Source organism: Schistocerca cancellata, chromosome 8, assembly GCF_023864275.1.
Source record: "Schistocerca cancellata isolate TAMUIC-IGC-003103 chromosome 8, iqSchCanc2.1, whole genome shotgun sequence".
NCBI classification, from domain to species: domain Eukaryota; kingdom Metazoa; phylum Arthropoda; class Insecta; order Orthoptera; family Acrididae; genus Schistocerca; species Schistocerca cancellata.
In genome coordinates, this window is record NC_064633.1 from 327745745 (window position 1) to 327769998 (window position 24254).

The 24254-nt window shown below is 42.8% G+C and overlaps 1 protein-coding gene across 4 annotated transcripts in view; it reads right to left on the bottom strand.

The window, feature by feature from the left end:
* Nucleotides 1-24254, bottom strand: part of LOC126094464 (solute carrier family 2, facilitated glucose transporter member 1-like) — a 574417-nt gene that overhangs the window by 240052 nt on the left and 310111 nt on the right. The window contains exon 1 of one of the 4 annotated variants that reach the window (XM_049908850.1): nt 5358-5449. The exons of the other annotated variants lie outside the window; for them this stretch is intronic. Coding sequence (XP_049764807.1) covers nt 5358-5378 — 21 coding nt within the window. The 5' untranslated portion in view covers nt 5379-5449. Of the gene's footprint in view, nt 1-5357; nt 5450-24254 lie in introns of those variants that run through there. 4 annotated transcript variants of the gene reach the window in all.

The window sequence follows — 24254 nt, forward strand, 5'->3', positions numbered from 1 at the left end:
GACAGTTCGAGCGAATGATTGGGCCACCCATATCGCCCAACATGAATCCCATCGAACATTTATGGGACATAATCGAAAGGTCAGTTCGTGTACAAAATCCTGCACTGCAACACTTTCGCAATTATGGACGACTCCCGGCGCTGTCACGGACTTTCACCTGCCTCGAGATGACTGGGTGTTGCGGCGTCGTCTTCATCATCATCATCATCATTCATCCCCATTACGGTCGGAGGAAAGCAATGGCAAACCACCTCCGCTAGGACATCGCCTAGTACGGCGATGCGGGTCTCCCGCATCGTCCCCTACGCTATGTCGAGTACGGGACATCATCATCATCATCATCATCATCATCATCATCATCATCATCATCATCATCATCAAGACAAATCAAATGCTCCAAGCACTATGGGACTTATCATCTGAGGTCATCAGTCCCCTAGACTTAGAACTACTTAAACCTAACTAACCTAAGGACATCACACACATCCATGCCCGAGGCAGGATTCGAACTTGCGACCGTAGCAGCAGCGCGGTTCCGGACTGAAGCGCCTAGTAGCGCTCGGCCACAGCGGCCGGCTATCATCGAGACAGCATGGCTCAGTATTTCTGCAAGGAACTTTCAACGAGAGTTTGAGTTAAAGCCACGTGGAGTTTCTGTACCACGTCGGGCAATAGGAGGCCTTACACTATCAGGAGGTATACCGTGACTTTTCGCGTCAGTGTAGGTGTGACAGTGTGAGTGGTTATTTTGTATACTATGACTTTAAGTCACTGTGTAATCCAAAGCGACATAAGCAATACCGTTTGAAAACTTTCACTAACACTCTTGTGCTAATTTTGTTTATTACTGATTTCAAAATTGTCTGTTTTTGCGCAAGAAACAGTAATTTCCCGTGTACTTGAAATTTACTTATAGCACGGCGCTGGGTAGTCCGATACCAAAGGTCACATTTTTGCATAAATCAGTACTACTAAATTATATAAAATGCCGACAATCACGTTATAAGCTTAAGCACGACCGTGGGCGTGGCGGGTGTTTTCCAAGCAGCAGCTGCTGGATTTCCAGCCGGCCAGCGGCAGGCGTGCTCCGCAAGGCCACGTCCTTCCACTGCAGCCTTCTGCCGCCACAGCGCACTAATTCCTCCGTAAACACTGCTATCTACTTTTTGGTAAGGCACCAGCAAACACACCTGTAATGACAGAAACGGGGGACATCAAAGCGATCGACGCCGTGTAGCGGATTTTTTTCAGTTCTCATTGTGTTGAGGATCGATGGAGACGCACGGCTGAGCATCTGAGAAGGGGCAGAACGTCTGAAGTATCAAAAATATACATGACGCGACATATACTCAAGCACAAAATAGGCTTCTTTTCTGTCTGTTGATCGCTTTTTTTTTATTACTTCATGACCGATTTCGGGCAATGTCACCTATCTTCAGATCTGTTGCACAGCATAAATAAATGACAACTGGGCGTTTACAGTGTTACAAAGCTACTTTTTTCTGTCTAATGATAACATAAAAGTTGTTTCATTACAAAGCCGATAATTTTTTCTGTCTAACTACATACCAAAAGTTATATAACACAACACGCAACATAATTAGATAGAGGAAAAAGGTATTTAGCTTTGTAATATCGCGAAGACAGCACTAGAACTCAATTTTCATTTATTTTTATTTTTTAACTGATTTGAAGATGGGTGACATTGCCGGAAACCGGTCATGAAATAATAAAAAACATCAATCTATAGAGTGGAAATCACTCCAATTTTATAAATAAGAATCGTGGATAAAACCCCGTGTGAAACATGTCCATTTTTGATAAAATATAATGAAGTCCCAACTTCTTTCTTTTTTTATTTTGTTCCACTTGAGACAAGACACTGAATATCTACTTAGGGCATCTGTAGTAGACAGCGACATCACCAAAACACAGGCAAAAAACTGCAAAGAGATAAACTACAAGTAAATATTTCATGTTTTGTGGCTTCATCGCAGTCGTTAGGCTTAGATGGAAATGATGATCATCTGGTAACGTGGCTTTAGCCTCGAAACTGATTAAGGCAAATGATTTACTTCCTGTAATATTATAAACAAAAAACGTATCAAAAATCTTAGTCTGAAAAATGAGAGATCAGGAACTATGTGAGTGTGATACCAAAGAGAGAGAGCACCAAACGTTTTGCCGGCCGCGGTGGCCGTGCGGTTCTGGCGCTGCAGTCTGGAACCGCGGGACTGCTACGGTCGCAGGTTCGAATCCTGCCTCGGGCATGGATGTGTGTGATGTCCTTAAGTTAGTTAGGTTTAATTAGTTCTAAGTTCTAGGGGACTTATGACCTAAGATGTTGAGTCCCATAGTGCTCAGAGCCATTTGAACCATTTAAACCAAACGTTTTCTAGAGTATACTGAAGATTTATATGGAATCTGTAAAGTTGCGAAATTCACAACACACAATTTCTCGACATGTTATCTCTTAACCAGCAACGAATTTGCACATGGACTTGCAAACAGACAATTTCGTGTCATTGGAAGCCAGCCGTATATTGTGCTGTGTTCAGTAGACCTGTTCATCGGAAATAAATAACGGCACGTACGAACCACACACGCACACGTATAGTCATATGTACAAGAGAGGCCTATGACCCTTCTTACTCTAAATTTTTTGTTGCGCAGCTGCACTCCTCTAGGGTAGTGGACGCATCCGAAGTTGCATTTCGTTAACGGAACAGTTAAAGAATTAGGACAGCACACCCCATACGACTATAAAAAACTGATCACATTTTCCGTTCTAACACGTAAGTAGAACATATCGATTCTCGGCGTTGTTCTCGATCAGTGAATAAGGCTATAAAGGACAAAGACGATCCATTACAATTAGTAGCTGGGTCGCCATCATTTTAATTAAAGATTAAAAAAATAATTTTCTCAATCTAGACAGCTGGAAGTCCAGCACACACTGTATTATAAACACAGATACCAAACTACGGCTTATATTTTTACAGATACTGTTCTGTTCTTAAACCACACGTTTATATTTCTGGTGAAGTGTTCACAGGCTAAACAACGATCTTACAAAAGAAATTCCTCACAGCATGATTTACAATGGAGCGAAGTAGTGAAATGCTTGAGACATGATTCATTTTCCGGAGGAACAGAGTTCATAGTTCACTTCGCGCATACCGAGGAAGGGTCTCCGCGATTTCACTAAATCAGTTCAGGAGAATGCACCGTTGTTTCTCCAAAAAAATAAATAAAAGAAAGGCCTTACTCCTCCTCATCATCATTTTCTATTTAATCGAGTTAGCTGCTCATATCTAATAATCTAAATATCGACGAAACGGTGCATTAAAAGTCAACGGATGGAAAACGAAAGTAATGGTAATACGAAAAACGTGAAACAAATTAAAGTCAGTATAAAAATGTATTATGTCAGAATTGACCAGGTGAAACAATTCTGTTATCTCGGTAGAATAATCACAGAGGACAATAGATATTTCATGGGCATAAAGAGAAGGACTGCACTGGCAAAACAGGTGTTTTTGAGTAAGAAAAACATTTTCACCAGTAAACTATGATCATGTGTGTCAGAAAATCCTTTGGAGAATTGTTTGTAATGGTGTTCGCCGCTCTAAGAAACTGAACCGCTTCGGTTAGATTGTAAAGGAATCGACTTGAAGCTGCTGAAATGTGAATATGATGGAAAATTGCTATAACTAGCTGGACGGAAAGGAAAACCAAACCTGGAAGTCTTAAGGGAAGTCAAGAAGAAGGAGATTACTAAAGAAATGGAAAACAGAATAATAAAATTTATTGGACACGTCACCTACTCATCGTTAACAGCCCTGAAAGAAAAGGATTGGGAAAGGGAGGAAGAGGACGGCCCAGGAAGAGGTATTTCGAAAATATCGAGAAGAGGATAGATAGGATGTGACAATTACAAGGAACCGAAGCGAGCCTCCAATGACAGAACGTCGTAATTGCATCGATACGATATCAGCCTTTAGAATATGTATGTATGTATGTATGCAAATAAAAACGTCCGTTCATAATTACGCGCTACTAAGCACCTTCGAAACTTTTTTTCCGTTTGATTGATAAAGTCGTCCATCTGTAAGGAATACGACCATCCAGACTTGGAATGTAGTAATTCCATGGAAATGTCTTGATCGCTGAAAACTTTATTTATGACCCGTTTTGAGTACTCAACATCAGATGGCTCTGAGCACTATGGGACTTAACTTCTGAGTTCATCAGTCCCGTAGAACTTAGAACTACTTAAACCTAACTAACCTAAGGACATCACACACATCTACGCCCGAGGCAGGATTCGAACTTGCGACCGTAGCGGTCGCACGGTTCCAGACTGTAGCACCTAGAACCACTCGGCCACTTCGGCCGGCTCAACATCAGATAAAATATGCTTAGGAAAGCTCACACAAGTGATAATTTTAAGAAAAACACACAGTGTCATGTACAAGTGACTTAGACGTATTTTCAAAGTATGTTATTGCTTGACGTCGCATGCCAAACTTCGATGCGACGTCTATCAATATCTTTTGCAAATACGCCTAAGAACAACTGTACATGAGATTGTACGTTTTTATTGTATTTATCACTTGTACGAGGTTTTCTAAGCATATTTTATCTGATGTTGATTACTCAAAACGCGTCATAAATAAAGTTTTTAACCATCAAAACGCTTCCGCAGAATTACTGCACACCTACGAAACATTTTATTACAATCACAGCAGACTTGCCTCAAAGATTACGTAGTTCGGCCACTTTTCCGATACTGGTCTGTGGTAAAAGTGGTGACAAGGTTTGAGGTGATGTTGCGAAGAGGCGAGAAGGTCTGTGTGGTTTGTTGAGAAACATTCATCGCCTGCACAAATGATTAGGGACGCTGAAGGCGTAAAACTCGTACAAAATGATTGACACTTTGTTGAGGTGCATCCAAAACCTGCACGCAAAGCGTTACGGAATGGTGACGGCGAGAGGACGATTATCCATCAACGGTGACATAATCAGGCTTCTTGCCAGAATATACTCGGATGTGACCGTTAGTTGCTTTTTCACTCTGTCCTACCGTGGGAACACTAGGCTTCACAACGGCAACGATCTCTCATCACAAGCATCGTATCATCGAAAGATGAATGTGAGGCACAGCGAACGGAAGAAGCAGCGAACTTCTCCGTGCGCTTCATCGCCTCTTGACATATTCTGAACCAGTCCTCGACAAGGTCAGTGTGTGACGTTTCTTAGTAAGTTCGAGCAGGAGAGCACACGACGACTGGTCGACTGCAGGGACAGCTTGTGGAAGCACTTGTTTACATGAAGTACGCTTTAGGTGCGCCTACCTTCAGCCTGCTGGCTCCCATGGCGTTGCGCGTAGCGTGGCTGGCGTGGCGTGGCGCGGCGTCTGCTAGCGGGACTGGCTCGCGCGCGCGGTCGCCGGCGCCTCTTATAGCGAGCAGAGGCAAACCCACTGCCGAGCCTGCCCTGTGCTGGGCTGGCGCCGAGGCGCGACCGGTTCCCGCGGCAACCAGCCGCTGCTACAGGTGCCAAAGTCTGCTCTATGTCTGGTATAGTTTAACCATCCCACTGAACTAGAGGGTATTCACTTTCTGCCAGACAATCTGTATCGGCCCCTCCCAGGGGATACTGCCTTACCAAGAGTGTCTTCAGTTCTTCAGTAACGGGCGGGAGGGTATGCGTTCCCCAATGAAGCTAATGGCTACGCTGGTGGTAACTCAACTACCAACAGGGCTACCCTGGCCGGACAGGCCTCAGCAGAGTGGAATACTTGTGTGGATTGACACTTCTGCGGAGAGACATCTGTTTGTAGAGCCTGGGGATTTTGCTGGAATAAACGGCTTTAAAAACTTTTGAGGTTCGCCGATGACATTGTAATTCTGTCAGAGATAGCAAAGGACTTGGAAGAGCAGTTGAACGGAATGGACAGTGTCTTGAAAGGAGGATATAAGATGAACATCAACAAAAGCAAAACGAGGATAATGGAATGTAGTTGAAGTAAGTCGGCTGATGCTGAGGGAATTAGATTAGGAAATGAGACACTTAAAGTAGCAAAGGAGTTTTGCTATTTGGGGAGCAAAATAACTGATGATGGTCGAAGTAGAGAGGACATAAAATGTAGACTGGCAATGGCAAGGAAAGCGTTTCTCAAGAAGAGAAATTTGTTAACATCGAGTTTGGATTTAAGTGTCAGGAAGTCGTTTCTGAAAATATTTGTATGGAGTGTAGCCATGTATGGAAGTGAAACATGGTCGATAACTAGTTTGGACAAGAAGAGAATAGAAGCTTTCGAAATGTGGTGCTACGGAAGAATGTTGAAGATTAGATGGGTAGATCACATAACTAATGAGGAAGTATTGAATAGGATTGGGGAGAAGAGAAGTTTGTGGCACAACTTGACCACAAGAAGGGATCGGTTGGTAGGACATGTTCTGAGGCATCAAGGGATCACCAATTAAGTACTGGAGGGCAGCGTGGAGGGTAAGAATAGTGGAGGGAGACCAGGAGATGAATATACTAAGCAGATTCAGAAGGATGTAGGTTGCAGTAAGTACTGGGAGATGAAGAAGCTTGCACCCAATAGACTAGCATGGAGAGCTGCATCAAACCAGTCTCAGGACTGAAGACCGCAACAACAACAACAACAACAACAACAACAAGTAACGGCTTTTAACTGGTAGCATACACTCAGATGACAAAAGTCATGGGATACCTTCTAATATCGTGTCGGACTTCATTTTGCTCAGCGTTGTGCAGCAACTCGATGCGGCATGGGCTCAACAAGCCGTTGGAAGTCTCCTGCGGAAATGCTGAGCCGTGGTGCCTGCATATCCGTCCACAATTGCGAAGTGTTGCCGATGCAGGATTTTATGCACGTACTGATATCTCGATTTAGTCTACAAATATTTGATGGAATTAAAGTAGGGTGATCTGAGTGGCCAAATCATCCGCTCGAATTGTCCAGAATGTTCTTCAAACCAATCGCAAACAACTGTGGCGCGATGGCGCAATGGTATCCATAAAAGTTGCTTCGTTGTTTGGAAACGAAGTCCATGAATGATTTCCGATGGTCTCCAAGTAGCCGAACATAACCATTTTCAGTCAACGATCGGTTCAGCTGGACCAGCGTACCCAGATCACACCATGTGAACACAGCCCACACAGCTTGCGCAGTGCCGTGACGATGACTTAAGTCTAGGGCTTCGTGTAGTCTGCGCCACACTCGAACTCTGCCATCAGCCTTTACGAATTGAAATCGGTGCTCATCTGACTAGGCCACTGTTCTGCAGTCGTCTAGGGTCCAACCGACACGGTCACGAGTCCAGGAGGGGCGCTGCAGGCTATGTCGTGCTCTTAGCAAGGTACTCGAGTCGGCCACAAATATGCTGCCATAACCTATTAACGCCCTGATGCATAAGTTCATACTACGTCCCACGTTGATTCCTGGGTTTATTTCACGTAGCGTTGCTTGTCTGTTAGCACTGACAACTCTACGCAAACGCCGCTGCTCTCAATCATTGAGCGAAGGCCGTAGGGTACCGCGTTGTCCGTCGTGAAAGGTAATGCCTGAAATTTTGTCTTCTACGGAACACATTTTGAAACTGTGGATCTTGGAATATTGACTTCCCAACCGATTTCCGAGATGGAATGTAACATACGTCTAGCTCCAACTACCATTCCGCGTCCAAAACCTTGTTAATGCCTGTCGAGCGGCCATCAACACTTCGGAAACATTTTCACATGAATCATCTGAATAAAAGTGACAGCTCCGCTAACGCACTGTCCTTTTATCCTTGTGTACGCGACACTACCGCGACCTGCATATGTGCTTATCGTTTTCCCACGAATATTGTCACCTCAATGTATTTAACTAATCTAAAAGGGGGAAAGCTAACAATGAACACATGATTGATAATTCTCCCTGATTGCTAACACGTAGATATTAGACCCAATGATCTCTTTGCACAGCAATAATTAATGAACTCGGGCTTGCAGCTCACAAACTCAAAATAAATTATATTTTCCTGAAATGCTCTCTTTTTACACAAGCATCTTAAAAATGGTTCAAATGGCTCTGAGCACTATGGGACTTAACATCAGTCCCCTAGACTTAGAACTACTTAAACCTAACTAACCTAAGGACACCACACACATCCATGCCCGAGGCAGGATTCGAACCTGAGACCGTGGCAGCAGCGCGGTTCCGGACTGAAGCGCCTAGAACCACTCGGCCACAAGGGCCGGCCAAGCATCTTAAAAATCATCCTTCATCGTTAGGTTACACAGCATGGAACATCTCAAACAGAAATCTCTGTGCGGCACATCCGCTATCCAACAACTCAAGACTTGACTTATCTGTTTGCTTGCCAGAGCTCTACTCAATAATGTAATCTCTGGAAACCAGACACTGTGCATGGCCGATTTGTTCATCATGCAAAGATATTTTAAGTGGCAACATTCCGAATACACTTGTAGTTTTCATTATATTTTCATTCAAAGATACATCAGGTGGCGAAGTATGAAACGAACTGTGATTTACTACCATTTCAATTAGTGTACAAACCTTTCAAGGTACAGTAAGAATTTGTTTCCTTTCTAGCAGTGTAGCATATTATGCTGTAGTCTACTATATGTTTCGCAATAAAGACTGTTTGTTCTTTCATATTATTAGGAATAAGTTGTAATGTGTGTTTAAAGGTTGGAAAAACTGAGACAGTTTTTTGTTATGATTGTTTTGTCTTTGCCAGTTTCAGACTGGTTTGGCCGTATTCAGACTAGTTCTAGGTTAAGTCGTTATGTGGCACTTTGGTTGAAAATTGGAAAAGCCAATGGAGTAACTCTCGAAGTCAAATCCTGTGCTTTCAAGGATGTGAGTTGGCTTAATGGACCAGCACCTCATTATAAGAAAAGCTCTCTAATGCTAGAGAATCTAAAGTGAAGCCTCGAATCTCGGATGGGTAAACTAGGGTATGTGAATTCTTTTTGGTGGCATAAGAATAGCTCCAGTAACAATAAGAACGGATATGGATTATTCACGAAGGAACAGCAGAATATCAAGAATCGAGAAACAAACTAATGATCAAGTAGTAGCTATAACGAATACAAGCGAAAAAGTGATAGGACTGAAAGAAAATCATTAAAGTGGTATAGATATCTGTTGAGAATGCCAGGTCATTGGCGGCAAAAGAAAATTTTTTGATGAAACCGTTTGGCAGACGAAAGCGCGGCAGACCACGACGTTCTTGGATAGGTAGTATCAATGAAATAATGGAGCATCGCTGTGTACTCAGGAAGAATGCCCTGTTGTTGTTGTTGTTGTTGTGGTCTTCAGTCCTGAGACTGGTTTGATGCAGCTCTCCATGCTATTTTATCCTGTGCAAGATTCTTCATCTCCCAGTACCTACTGCAACCTACATCCTTCTGAATCTGCTTAGTGTATTCATCTCTTGGTCTCCCCCTACGATTTTTACCCTCCACGCTGCCCTCCAATACTAAACTGGTGATACCTTGATGCCTCAGAACATGTCCTACCAACCGATCCCTTCTTCTGGTCAAGTTGTGCCACAAACTTCTCTTCTCCCCAATCCTATTCAATACTTCCTCATTAGTTATGTGGTCTACCCATCTAATCTTCAGCATTCTTCTGTAGCACCACATTTCGAAAGCTTCTATTCTCTTCTTGTCCAAACTATTTACCGTCCATGTTTCACTTCCATACATGGCTACACTTCCATACAAATACTTTCAGAAACGACTTCCTGACAAATCTATACTCGATGTTAGCAAATTTCTCTTCTTGAGAAACGCTTTCCTTGCCATTGCCAGTCTACATTTTATATCCTCTCTACTTCGACCATCATCAGTTATTTTGCTCCCCAAATAGCAAAACTCCTTTACTACTTTAAGTGTCTCATTTCCTAATCTAATACCCTCAACATCACCCGACTTAATTCGACTACATTCCATTATCCTCGTTTTGCTTTTGTTGATGTTCATCATATATCCTCCCTTCAAGACACCATCCATTCCGTTCAACTGCTCTTCCAAGTCCTTTGCTGTCTCTGATAGAATTACAATGTCATCGGCGAACCTCAAAGTTTTTATTTCTTCTCCATGGATTTTAATACCTACTCCGAATTTTTCTTTTGCTTCCTTTACTGCTTGCTCAATATACAGATTGAATAACATCGGAGATAGGCTACAACCCTGTCTTACTCCCTTCCCAACCTCTGCTTCCCTTTCATGTCCCTCGATTCTTATAACTGCCATCTGGTTTCTGTACAAATTGTAAATAGCCTTTCGCTCCCTGTATTTTACCCCTGCCACCTTTAGAATTTGAAAGAGAGTATTCCAGTCAACATTGTCAAAAGCTTTCTCTAAGTCTACAAATGCTAGATACGTAGGTTTGCCTTTCCTTAATCTTTCTTCGAAGATAAGTCGTAAGGTCAGTATTGCCTCACGTGTTCCAACATTTCTACGGAATCCAAACTGATCATCCCCGAGGTCAGCTTCTACTAGTTTTTCCATTCGTCTGTAAAGAATTCGTGTTAGTATTTTGCAGCTGTGAGTTATTAAACTGATTGTTTGGTAAATTTCACATCTGTCAACACCTGCTTTCTTTGTGATTGGAATTATTATATTCTTCTTGAAGTCTGAGGGTATTTCGCCTGTTTCATACATCTTGCTCACCAGATGGTAGAGTTTTGTCAGGACTGGCTCTCCCAAGGCCGTCAGTAGTTCCAATGGAATGTTGTCTACTCCGGGGGCCTTGTTTCGACTCAGGTCTTTCAGTGCTCTGTCAAACTCTTCACGCAGTATCGTATCTCCCATTTCATCTTCATCTACATCCTCTTCCATGTACATAACATTGTCCTCAAGTACATCACCCTTGTACAGACCCTCTATATACTCCTTCCACCTTTCTGCTTTCCCTTCTTTGCTTAGAACTTGGTTTCCATCTGAGCTCTTGATGTTCATACATGTGGTTCTCTTATCTCCAAAGGTCTCTAATTTTCCTGTAGGCAGTATCTATCTTACCCCTAGTGAGATAAGCCTCTACATCCTTACATTTGTCCTCTAGCCATCCCTGCTTAGCCATTTTGCACTTCCTGTCGATCTCATTTTTGAGACGTTTGTATTCCTTTTTGCCTGCTTCATTTACTGCATTTTTATATTTTCTCCTTTCATCAATTAAATTCAATATTTCTTCTGTTACCCAAGGATTTCTACTAGCCCTCGTCTTTTTACCTACTTGATCCTCTGCTGCCTTCACTACTTCATCCCTCAAAGCTACCCATTCTTCTTCTACTGTATTTCTTTCCCCCATTCCTGTCAATTGTTCCCTTATGCTCTCCCTGAAACTCTGTACAACCTCTGGTTCTTTCAGATTATCCAGGTCTCATCTCCTTAAATTCCCACCTTTTTGCAGTTTCTTCAGTTTTAATCTACAGGTCATAACCAATAGATTGTGGTCAGAGTCCACATTTGTCCCTGGAAATGTCTTACAATTTAAAACCTGGTTCTTAAATCTCTGTCTTACCATTATATAATCTATCTGATACCTTTTAGTATCTCCAGGGTTCTTCCATGTATACAACCTTCTATCATGATTCTTAAACCAAGTGTTAGCTATGATTAAGTTGTGCTCTGTGCAAAATTCTACCAGGCGGCTTCCTCTTTCATTTATTAGCCCCAATCCATATTCACCTACTATGTTTCTTTCTCTCCCTTTTCCTACACTCGAATTTCAGTCACCCATCACTATTAAATTTTCGTCTCCCTTCACTATCTGAATAATTTCTTTTATTTCATCATACATTTCTTCAATTTCGTCGTCATCTGCAGAGCTAGTTGGCATATAAACTTGTACTACTGTAGTAGGTGTGGGCTTCGTATCTATCTCGGCCACAATAATGCGTTCACTATGCTGTTTGTAGTAGCTTACCCGCATTCCTATTTTCCTATTCATTATTAAACCTACTCCTGCATTACCCCTATTTGATTTTGTGTTTATAACCCTGTAGTCACCTGACCAGAAGTCTTGTTCCTCCTGCCACCGAACTTCACTAATTCCCACTATATCTAACTTTAACCTATCCATTTTCCTTTTTAAGAATGCCCTAAATAGAGAAATTTGGCAGAAGATAACAGGGATGCAGCAAAATGTTGTTACTAATTGATCGTTGTACTAATTAATCCTAATATATATTATATATATGTCGTATGTTTAAGTATACCTTTTGTTCAATTGTAGGGCGCAAAATAGTTAAGGTCATAAGCTCCCAAATCATGAGTAAAAATTCACGTTTTCTATGGTACGTGGTGCGCCGTCCTTGAAGTTACTTGACAAACAGGAGCCTAAATGGCATTAATAGGTGGGTAAAACTATAATGAATAATGAGAGTGGCCTGAAACGCTCGTTGAAAGGCGACAACTAAACTAGACAGGTAAACGGAATAACAACAACTATCCTCATTTTTTTAAGAGGCCGTTCGATAGCAGTTTCTAGGATACCGGTGTCCAGGGTTGAAAATTATTTGTCCTTCGCCATGCCACTACGGTGAATAAAGGGTAGAAAACGATCTAAATCCTGTACTGTAACTGCTAAAATTCGGAGAGCTCAGGTGACAAAAACACATTAAAACATAGAGGTTAATAAATTGGCACAGGGTTAGAAATTGGCGGATTGTGAGATGGTTATGGCTGGAAAGATAGTGGCCAATACTGAGTCTAGTTGAAATCATCTCCTCGTGACGACATAGCCGAGACGAATTTGCCCAAGCCGTAGGGAGAACATTACTCTTGGATATCTCCGGCTTTAGAGTCATAAGATTCCTTTCCAAGATGTACTACAAAGATTGGCTGAGATTACAGCAGATGAGGCGTGACGTAAGAGATGTGGAGAGAGAGAGAGAGAGAGAGAGAGAGAGAGAGAGAGAGAGAGAGAGAGAGAGAGAGAGAGAGATAACAGATGGATAGATGGTACAGTGAGAAACAGTCCCATGGGGAATTGCGCCTGTTTAGTAGGAGGACTGGCCTCTGACATAGGAGCCAACGCGTCAAGTGTAACGATTCATTTATTAATATTTGATAAAGTGTAATTCAGATTTTATTGCCTGTCACGCTGAATACATTCTCCGTAGCAAGCTTTAACCCACTTGGTTCAAATATCATTTTTATAACAATTTGCATTAACATTAGAACAACGATATTCAGACGAGGTACTTCGTGCACTTTCGGCTACCGCCAGAAATGCACTACGAAGCGAAGTGATTCCGTCTGTCTGGAGCGAGGGGTTGAACGGTACGGTTCGCGTTACTGGCCACACCATTAAGACTTCGCACCCGAGCCACATAATATTGTATTCAAATAACACGACTTAGTGTGCAAAGCAGAGATGAACTGAGTACCAACATATAATTCTTGTGAACATGTTTTTTTTATAAGACTTAATGTAATAGGATTGCAATTGATTATAAAAGGAACTGTGAAACGTTTGACTTTGTAATAGAACGTATGCAAATCATCTTAATAGCAGTTTACAACTTTATATGTTTTTATTGGCATCCTTAACCTTTTACAACCTCTCTCCAAGAACAACGAACTAGCGGCCTAGGCTATGCATCTGCGCTGGGACAACGACATCCACACAAGTGTAACAGAATCTGTGTGTTCTACGTTGAAGCAGCAGGACTCGACTGGGCCCCTCGCATATCCAGCATTTCCATTACAAATGGAGACAATTATGTGCTATTCGTGGTGACACGGAGGAGGGTAAGCGAAGGAAGAATTATTGTGGGAAAGGAGTGTTGATTCCAACACAGACTATAACCTTCACAATCGATAATTAGCTTAGTTAACATTTGACCTGATGCGAACTCCATAAAATCCTTAATTTACGTCACTACTCATTTTCCCCCATTACCTCCCCCTGTTTTCCATTCGTACCGCCGTAATCTCCCCGATCTTGTTCCCATGCAGCGACGACCGGTGTTCGTGCCACTATGAGAGAATGTTGCTGCGTATTGCAAAGCTGAGATCATCCGATGGAATAGAATAGCTTAAAAAAAACAACAACTGTGTAGCAGAGTTGTACCCTTGGCAGCGGCATCAACAGCCTCATTCATCAGCACATCGACGTGTCAAGTAACTCGCAGGAACGATACGCTGGTGGCCAAGCATCAGCGAGCGCCTGAAGACATTCCTTGACCCGCGGTACGGTAGGATGATACGTGTACGTCGCAAGAGGCTCTTGAGAGCACTCAGGGAATCAAGGCATACAATAGATTTATAGACTCCGTGTCACATAACGTGCAGTGTGGTGTGATAAATAACAAACAGCTCTTCAGCAAAAAATCCAGCTCTGGTTTAAAGGAGAAACCTAAAAATCTCTTGCCCGACAACAAAGGCTCATTCCGGTATTTTCACTCCGGGAAGTATTGATAGTATTTCGTTCTTATTCGAGATTATTTTCAGTACGAAAGTCTGATTTGTAGTGATGATGAATGGTATGAGGGCACCATGACTGCTGAATGTGTCAACGCTATTGAAAATTTTTCTGGTAGAGATTGCAAACAGAATGTTCAGAGAAAGTGTAAATGCATCTTGTCGCCATCTTTCGGACTTTGAGAAAAACTGAGTCGTCGGCATGAGGGGGCTCCGGAGCATCATACTAGCGGATCGAATATACTGTTGGCCGTTGTGCAATGCATGCATATTGGTGGAAGATAGTGTGGCAATAGGAGCGGGCACGGGTCCTTTAAAAAGGACTGCACAGCGAGAGGGTCGTAGGACTGTTCTAATGTTTGTGACGAATAGACCATTGATTACAGCCGAAATCCAGACGGAGGTTACAGATGCAGTTTCTCCAAGAACAGTCGGGAACAGATTATTGGAAGTTGTATTGAGAGCTGGAGTTTCAATGCGTCGTTTACCGCTGGCAGCAGAGACTTTGATAATGAACCGCCGGAGTCAACTGGAACATTGAGTGGTATTCCGTGATATTCAGCAGAGTGTCTCACTTTTGTATGTTGCGCTCAAACTGATACCAACGTGTCCGTTGTCGACCTGATGAAATGTCACGGGTAGCAGCGAGTCTAAGTCCATAACTTTGCAACACGAGGAAATTCACTGATAGTTGCTACTGGATATGACAACAGGACTGATTTGGTAGTGATTGAAGGGAAGCTGAATGGTAGTAAATATGTGGCAAGAATGGTGAAACTGCTGTGCTGTCTTCAATGACCAGTGTACGAAATGACGTATTCCTGCATCATAATTTAATATTCCATACTGGACTTCACAGTGTGAAGTGTTTGGATCGCGAAAAGTTTGTGATCTTTGACTGGTCTACCCGGTCTCGCGATTTTACATCCACGGACCATGCCTGCAACGGACGTTCACACTAGCCTCCAGCCAGCAATCTTCATAGACTGACAGAGAACGTTTTTAAAACACGACAAGAAATTGCTCAAGATGTCATTCGGAATCTAACGAATACAGGAGTCTATTCGGTTCCTTATAGATCACACCTCATAATCATTTTGTTGATTATGGACATCTGTTCCGAATGGAAAGAAAGTTTAATCTTTTAATGTCCGTTATGTAATGAACATATCCATAAAGTCTGATAAATATTGTACTGATGTGTCATAATTTTAGTCAGGGTATTTATAGGCGATATGGAAGGGGACGATCACATAGAATCAGTACTGAAGAAGACGACTGGAAGATAAAAATTTAAGTATTCTGGGAAAATGTAGTGTATCTATAGAGGTAATCGCATACGAGACGCTAGAGTGCTGTTCCATCATTTGAAGTTGTTATGTGTGTAAGTAGGCATGTCAAAAGACATCGAACGAATTCAGGGACACGCTGGTAGAATCTTAACAGAAATTTTCGGGGAGCTGACATGGGAGTGCATAGAAGAAAAACATTACAGTTGTCACGGAACTCGGATGAGTGAATTTAGACAACTTTATTTGAAAAAGATTGTGCGTCCATTATGCTGCCGCTATAGTATGCCTCTCATAGGGCTTGTGAGAGTAAGGTAAAGATTAGGACATGTGCAGAGGCATGCTGAGTCATTTTTACTTATTTAAGTTTCAGAATGGAACAAAATCGTTAATACTGGTTCGCTATGCTCTGCACCATGCACTGCACAGCTTGCTGAGCAAATAGATAGATGTATAACAAACGCGTACCTCACACCACAACGCCTATTTATAGTAAAATACACTAAATCAGCAGAATCTGAACCAACTGGCAAATAAGTTCAGCACATTGTTAACTCAGTAGTCTAACAGAATCTCAAATGAACTGAATCGCACTGGCTGTAAAATACTTTAAATAAAAGGCCGTGAGCGGCATAGCGTCAATTGGAGACACGTTGATGGAAATTCTTATTAACAAGTCACAGCGGAGAGGTAACTGCCACAGAACAGCTCTCCATAATTCACGTCAAATTGTAAACAAATAGCGCGCTGAAAGAGACACTCCATGGTTAAAATGAAGGGGACAGCAGAACCATTCCGCGGGCAGAAAGATGGTCTAGTGGCAACAGGCCAGACAGTAGCTTGGAAAATTGGCTGCGGTTGCCCACAATTTAAAATAACATCTTCAGTCTTACACAATTCTACCATATACAAGCGAACGTCGCTGCAATTTGTAGCGTTATACACTACGTCATACAATAAAATGAAACGCCCAGAAAGTGAGGAGGAAACGAAATGAAACTTCACGGGTTGAGACGATATGTGATGTTCCAGTGACTGTAAAATCGTGTCAGACTTACAAAGAACTTGGCAATATGAGCCCACTTATGAGTATGACGCTGCACCGCCTATGGCATGGACGAATGCTCTGATTCGGTTGGGAAGGATGTTATAAGGCAGTCGTATCCTCTACAGGGGCAAGCTGGCCAGAACTGTTGTAAGTGGTCCGTGTATTCCGGCTACTGGCTCTGGGACGAAGCTGACATCAGAGCTGATCTCATATTTGTTATTTCGGGGACATATCCGGCGATCTTGCTGGATACAGGAGTACCTCAGCATCACGCGGACACTTCATAGAGACACAAGTGCAGATGAGCATGTTCCTGTTGAAAAATTATGCTACGCTACTGTCACCTGAGAGGTATAGCGCACACAGTATACCGTGGCCAGTAGATACGCAGACGGCAGGGCGGGCATGGGGAGAGTAGTAGTGCTGGGAATTGTGGGCAGGAGCTGTAAGGGAAACGCTGAGCGCTGGAGGGGAAGTGCTGTTCTAAACTGAAGCTTACATCCACATTTTTTGTTAATATTAAGCAGGGCTCATTCGCCCCCATACATGTATGGCGACCATTCAAAAAGATCTGTCACCTCATCTTTGGTTAGTATCTAAAAAGAATTCCACTGAAAATGCAGAGATTTATTTTCCCCTGGTTTGTTAAACATTTGTAACTTTCGGAAAACAGTCACGAGTGGGGAATGTTGAGTAAAGCGTGTCCACTTCTCTTGATGCCATGTTAAAATTTGCTTCTTTTGCCTAAACTCAGTGGAGTTTCCAGTACCTCAGTAACTTGTTGTGCAGACGCAATTGCGAGAGAATTCTGGAAGAGTGCTTTATTCAATTTATTAAGCGATGAACTGAGAAAAAGTAAGGTCAGCATCTTACGAAAGAGCAGATACTCGGTACAAAATAAACGAGTAGTGATTTCACTCATGTTATTCCAAATCCCACAGAATTTCTCATTTCATCAGTTATCAACGGTCCTTTAAAACTTACATTCTTTCATCGGAAAAGTCTGTAGTTAGTGGAATAAAACGGTAGATAATGCAGTTTTGCATAATAACCATACTGCAAAATACTCTGCTCTTTGTGTGCTATCATTTGCCAAAATCTCATTTCGATATCTCAGACCGTTTATGAAATATAAGGAATGTTGTGAATATTTTACTCTGGCTTTATCGGTGTCGCGGTGCGATCGCAAATTAGTATGTTACGTCAGATCATATCGAGATTGGTGACAGAGATCTCCACCCAAGTCTAAAGAAAAATAATATATTCCGTGTGGCTAGGGCCTCCCGTCGGGTAGACCGTTTGCCGCATGCAAGTCTTTCGACTTGACCCCACTTCGGCAACTTGCGCGACGATGAGGATGAAATGATGATGATTAGGACAACACAACACCCAGTCCTTGAGCAGAGAAAATCTCCGACCCAGCCGGGAATCGAACCAGGGCCCTTAGGATTGACATTATGTCGCGTTGACCACTCACCTACCGGGGGCGGACTAAAGAAAAATTCAATATGGTAGATAAATTTTATATGGAGCAACATATTATGTAATATACACCAAATGCAAAATCAGCGAATTCTATTTTTCATTGCAAACTTTTTCGAATTTCGTGCAGTGTCTTACTTCCACGTAAATATCACAATAGGCTAACTATGACTATTGAGGAAATTATAGGCACATCATAATGAACCTGACATATAAATCTACACATAAAGCATAAACGAATTTTTTTACCGCATAGTTTCTGTAAAATCGTTTTAGAAAGATTGCAGGACGCGCGCATCGATTCTGTTATTGCCGACCGGCCGAATGGTGGCAAACGGTTGTCGGCCTCCCCTTCTGAAGAAACGAATGAACTCGCCCAGCGCTTTGGACGAAAACTGGTCACTGCGCATTGGCCTCCGTATCCTGCGTGACCTATAGCACATGAGGATGCAGGATGTCCGTTACGAGCCGCTGTGCCCTCACAACTACCTCAACCACTACCAGCCATGACCTGAAGCTATACCCAATGGCTCCCCACACTTTGACGCCAGGAGCAGCACCGGTATGTCTTGCCAAAACATTAGTAGAACGGAACCTTTCACAAGGTTGCTGCCATACTCGCCGACGATAGTCATCCGGGGTAGTCTAGAACTGACATTCATCACTGAACACAATTTGTTGCCCTATCTCGGCAGTCCATGCGTACCGGTCACAGTAACTCTAAAAATCCGTATTTGTGCTGTGGTGTTAATGGCAGCCTATGCATGAGAAGGTAATTTCCTAATCTGAGTGCCACTGGTCTCCAAACTTTGGTGGATGTTGACACAGAATGTTGCAGGGAGTCTACTGCTATCACTCGGGTGGTGGGTGCAGCTGTGGAGGGGGTTACGATATGCTTGGTGTACCCAATATGGCGATCCTCCCTTTTACTGGTCAGATATGGTCGACGGAACCTCATGAAGAGTATGTCTGTCCTTATGTTGCCCCACAGTGCAACATCAGTCCACTGTCAAGTCCGAATGCCCCACAAATCTGGATATTGAACGATTCGACCATCCAACCAAATGGAGACCCACAATGAAGCTCTTTAAAAATCTGTTCACACAAGTACGTGGCACCTCCGTGTCCTACACAGTGACCATCAAAATATGACGCTGTTGACGGCTTTTAAACACTCTACTAGGCACAACCTACCAAATCTACTCAAACTAACTACTGTGCTTTGGTGGCTGTTTTACTTGTCACAGAGAATTTCAACTCTTTTCATTTACATACCCACCGATGGTGTGTACATGTGCGAAATTACACTGATAACCGATTATGTCATCTGAGCGCTTCACTTTTTTTGTTTGTTTTTTGTTTGTTTTTTGTTTTTGTCAGACAGTGCATGTGCGCAACTTCTGTCCCCCAACTTCAGCGGAAGGCAGTACCTGACTCCCGAGTGTATTTCTGGTTCTACAACGGCAAATGTGAATAACTGACCTCCTTAAGAGAATACAAGTGTCTTCGAAACAGATTCGAATCAAGTCCTCAGTTTTTCAAGTTTCAATTCTTTTTACCACATTACAATTATCAGGGAATGGATTATAGTACCGGGAAAGTGGAAAGTAGAAAGAGCTGCTGAGACACTGCAGTTTTGCGATGGCTCTTGAAGTGTGAACTGATGGTAAGCGCACTGCCTGCGACAGGTGAGGCCACAGTACCGAGCTGCGATCTAACGCACAGTTGTAATGTGCCAGTAAATTTTACATGATATTATGAGCTTCTTCACTATTTCCAGCACTTGGTGAGAAAGTGGTTCTTTACCTCTCATATTCGATGAAATCTACAGAATGTCTGTTAAGTACTCTCAGATATAGCGTTGGTAGCTTAAGCTTTGTGATGTTTCATTAGAAAATGAAACTTCTCTTTTTTTACCGATGTAGTCAGTGCTGGTGAGAAGCGTGCAGTGATCTTAACCTGCTAATGCAGACTAATAATCTAATGCTGTAGCATGAGTACCTATATCATGATGGAATGGTTACGTGAAATGTTAACGATTGTTACCAAGATGATATGTTACTACGATCTATTTACTCACTTCAAGCCCGACTTCACAACGTGATGCCATCTTGCTGTAAGCAGTCCGTCCACTGTAAGCGAAGAAGTAACTGAGACTCGTCTGCACATTCACAAGCTGGTGAATAGTGCTTAACCCTGACGGCGCAACTTCTATGGATCGTGGCATGTCACTATGCGTCTGGCGTGTATTTCTCAGAGGAGTTTTAATGTCTCAGCCTACTACACGAAGAGTCATTTGACATACAATACACGCCCTAGGATCCCAAAGCTACTGGATGTGTTCACATAACACCAGCAGAATTCATCAGTCAAATGTGACTGAGATTTGTTACATCAGGTAAGCCGAGACGTATTGTGCAAGAATCACAGCCTGTGACTATTCCACCTCTTTGATTCCAGCCTCTCCGCTGGCAACGTACCGTTCCCGAGTGAAATTGTCGAACAATATAGATGGCATGAAAACGCGCGAAGTTGTTTTTACCCACCCTACAATTCTACTCGACCTTGGAACCGAGAACGCTGAGGTGAGTGTATCGGCATGTGGTTCACCGTTTACTTTGTTCTCATGAACACATTAGAGGAGGAGGGAGACGTCAGATAGAAAACTGAAAAGAAGATCAGCGTTTAATTTTCTGTCGACGGTGAGGTCGTTACAGAAGGAGCACGGACTGGAAATTGGAAAGAATGTGTAAGGGTGTTGGCCGTGTCCTCATCCGAACTATCCCGACATTTGTCTTATTTTGTTTATATAAACCATGAAAAATCTAAATCTGGGCGGTCAGACTGGGATCTGAAACCCGTTCCTCCCAGACGCGAGTCCAGAGATATAACCACATCACGAACTTGCTCGCTTTCTGCACGTGAACTGCCTATAAATAATTCGCAACAGGAAAGCGCATGGTCTCATGCCATTTGAATTTTAAGTCGATTTGCGAAGATTTATCCCCTTAAGTGGTTATTTTTCGTGCGCGCTTCTCTGCCTCAGTGGATAATTCCACCATCATGGTGGTGGTAATTCCCCATAAAGCTGGCTGGAGCAGTCGCGCCATGTTCCTCCCTTAGTCGTTAAAACATTCCTTGGTTGGTTTTTTTTTTATCGAGCACAATTAAAGTGTATTAGGATTAAATAGAATGTATAGTGAATAGAATGAAATTTTATTGCCACGAAATTACAGGTCATTTTCCGTGAGAAATAAAATAAAACACGGCACTGCCAGAGAAGAACTTCACGTTCTGCCCACCAGTAAGATGTCTTTTCGAAGTTTTCTGTTCGCGTGTACTTCACACCTGCTTGTTGGTCTTTTTTTCGTTGGGTTTGTCCAACATTCTGGAAATTTTCTGGCCATAAGACAAGTCGTTTATGGTGTTCCACGTGATCGGGCTATAAGGCGAGTCGTTCCTGGTGTTATAGGTGGGCGTCCAACTGATAACCCTTGTTATGGAGATGATACAGCTAACTTTTCCCCGATGCTAGTAGTGAATTCCAATCTGCTTTTTTCGCTGCCATGTATTTTGTATAGCGCGTAAGTACTGAAGAATGCGACGTCCAATATATTACGAAAAATCTTGTGATAAGTTCTTTGCTACATGTCATTTGGGACTTTGCAACTGAGAATGGCTCCTATCCGGACCTCCCATATTCTTGTTTTAATCCATGACAACACTTGACTTTTGGAATATGCCATTCTTTGAATTTATTTCTTGAAATGTGTCGTCACTGAACGTGCTGACGATCACGAAATCTCTCTTGTCCTTCCATTTCATCAACACATGCTTCTTTCTGTTCATCGTTAGGTGTTTGCCCTCTTTCAGTTTCTCATTTTTCATGAAGTCAATGAAATGTTTCCTGTTTTGCTGCACTGAATCGACAGCTCCTGCGTTCTTATTCGTTAGTTCGTGTACCAAATGTGGTCTAATATATGAGATGTCGAGATGTATAGAATAACCCTTCCCAGGAACTCACAAACAAGCTACAAAACACTTAGAGGAGCTACGTTCTCTTCAGGATAGATTGACATAATTTGTATCCTTACCAGCATTAACACGAAAAACGTTGTAATCGGCCGAGAATACATTGCCTTGACTGACAGAAGGTACCATTTATTGAAGGAAGCGTTAAAACACCCGCCAACCTGAAAGACATTCCCATTAGGTACAAGATACAGAATGCTGCGGACGGATATATCCGTCGAATCTACTGACGACGAGCAGGCCACGACCGGTATATCCGTCATGGTCGCTTAAAGAGTCGAAATTGTACATTAGCGAATGATAATGAATGTAGATCGTATGAGGTTTCCGAATGCGGTCGCTTTATCCTTGTAAAATCCGGCCCCGATATTAAGTAACGAACTGTGGTTTTAAACCTTCTCGAAAGACTGTAGGCAGTGCAACTGGATACTTTAAAAGTCAAAAACATTTTCTAACAATGATTGCTCTTGCCTGTCCGTCCATAGCATCTAGACTGTAAAGTAGGGCAACGAACTGGAGAGGCAAAAAAAAAAGTGAGCTTTGTGGCAAAGCGACTATCTAAAAGGACAGTAATCGTGGTCTCTTTTTGACATTCGCTTAGACGACACATAGTAACGAGTTTATGAGCCGGGCAGTCTGAAACGTTCAACAGACCACTCGAGTCTATTACAGGGCGTATGGAGTTAAACCCATGATCCTACACTACTGGCCATTAAAATTGCTACACCACGAAGATAACGTGCTACAGACGCGAAATTTAACCGACGGGAAGAAACTGCTGTGATATGCAAATGATTAGCTTTTCAGAGCATTCACACAAGGTTGGCGACGGTGGCGACACCTACAACATGCTGACACGAGGAAAGTTTCCAACCGATTTCTCGTACACAAACAACAGTTGACCGACGTTGCCTGGTGAAACGTTGTTGTGATGTCTCGTGTAAGGAGGAGAAACGCGTACCATCACGTTTCCGACTTTGATAAAGCCTATCGCGATTGCGGTTTATCGTATCGCGACATTGCTGCTCGCGTTGGTCGAGATCCAATGACTGTTAGCAGAATATGGAATCGGTAGGTTCAGGAGGGTAATACGGAACGCCGTGCTGAATCCCAACGGCCTCGTATCACTAGATCACTAGCAGTCGAGATGACAGGCATCTTATGCGCATGGCTGTAACGGATCGTGCAGCCACGTCTCGATCCCTGAGTCAACAGATGAGGACGTTTGCAAGACAACAACCATCTGCACGAACAGTTGGACGTCGTTTGCAGCAACATGGACTATCAGCTCGGAGACCAAGACTGCGGTTACCCTTGATGCTCCATCACAGACAGGAGCGCCTGCGATGGTGAACTCAACGACTAACCTGGGTGCACGAATGGCAAAACGTCATTTTTTCGGATGAATCCACGTTCTGTTTACAGCATCATTTCAGATGTGTTACGAACCGTGGATCTACCCTTCATTCGACCCCTCCCAAACCCTACATTTCAGCAGGATAATGCATGACCGCATGTTGCAGGTCTTGTACGGGCCTTTCTGGATGCAGAAAATGTTCGACTGCTGCCCTGGCCAGCACATTCTCCAGATCTCTCACCAATTGTGACCGAGAAACTGGCTCGTCACAATACGCCAGTCACTACTCTTAATGGACTGTGGTATCGTGTTGAAGCTGCATTTGCAGCTGTACCTGTACACGCCATCCAAGCTCTGTTTGACTCAATGCCCAGGCGTATCAAGGCCGTTATTACGGCCAGAGGTGGTTGTTCTAGGTACTGATTTCTCAGGATCCATGCACCCAAATTGGGTGAAAATGTAATCACATGTCAGTTCTACTATAATATATCTGTCCAATGAATACCCGTTTATCATCTGCATTTCTTCTTGGTGTAACAATTTTAATGGCCAGTAGTGTAGTTATCGG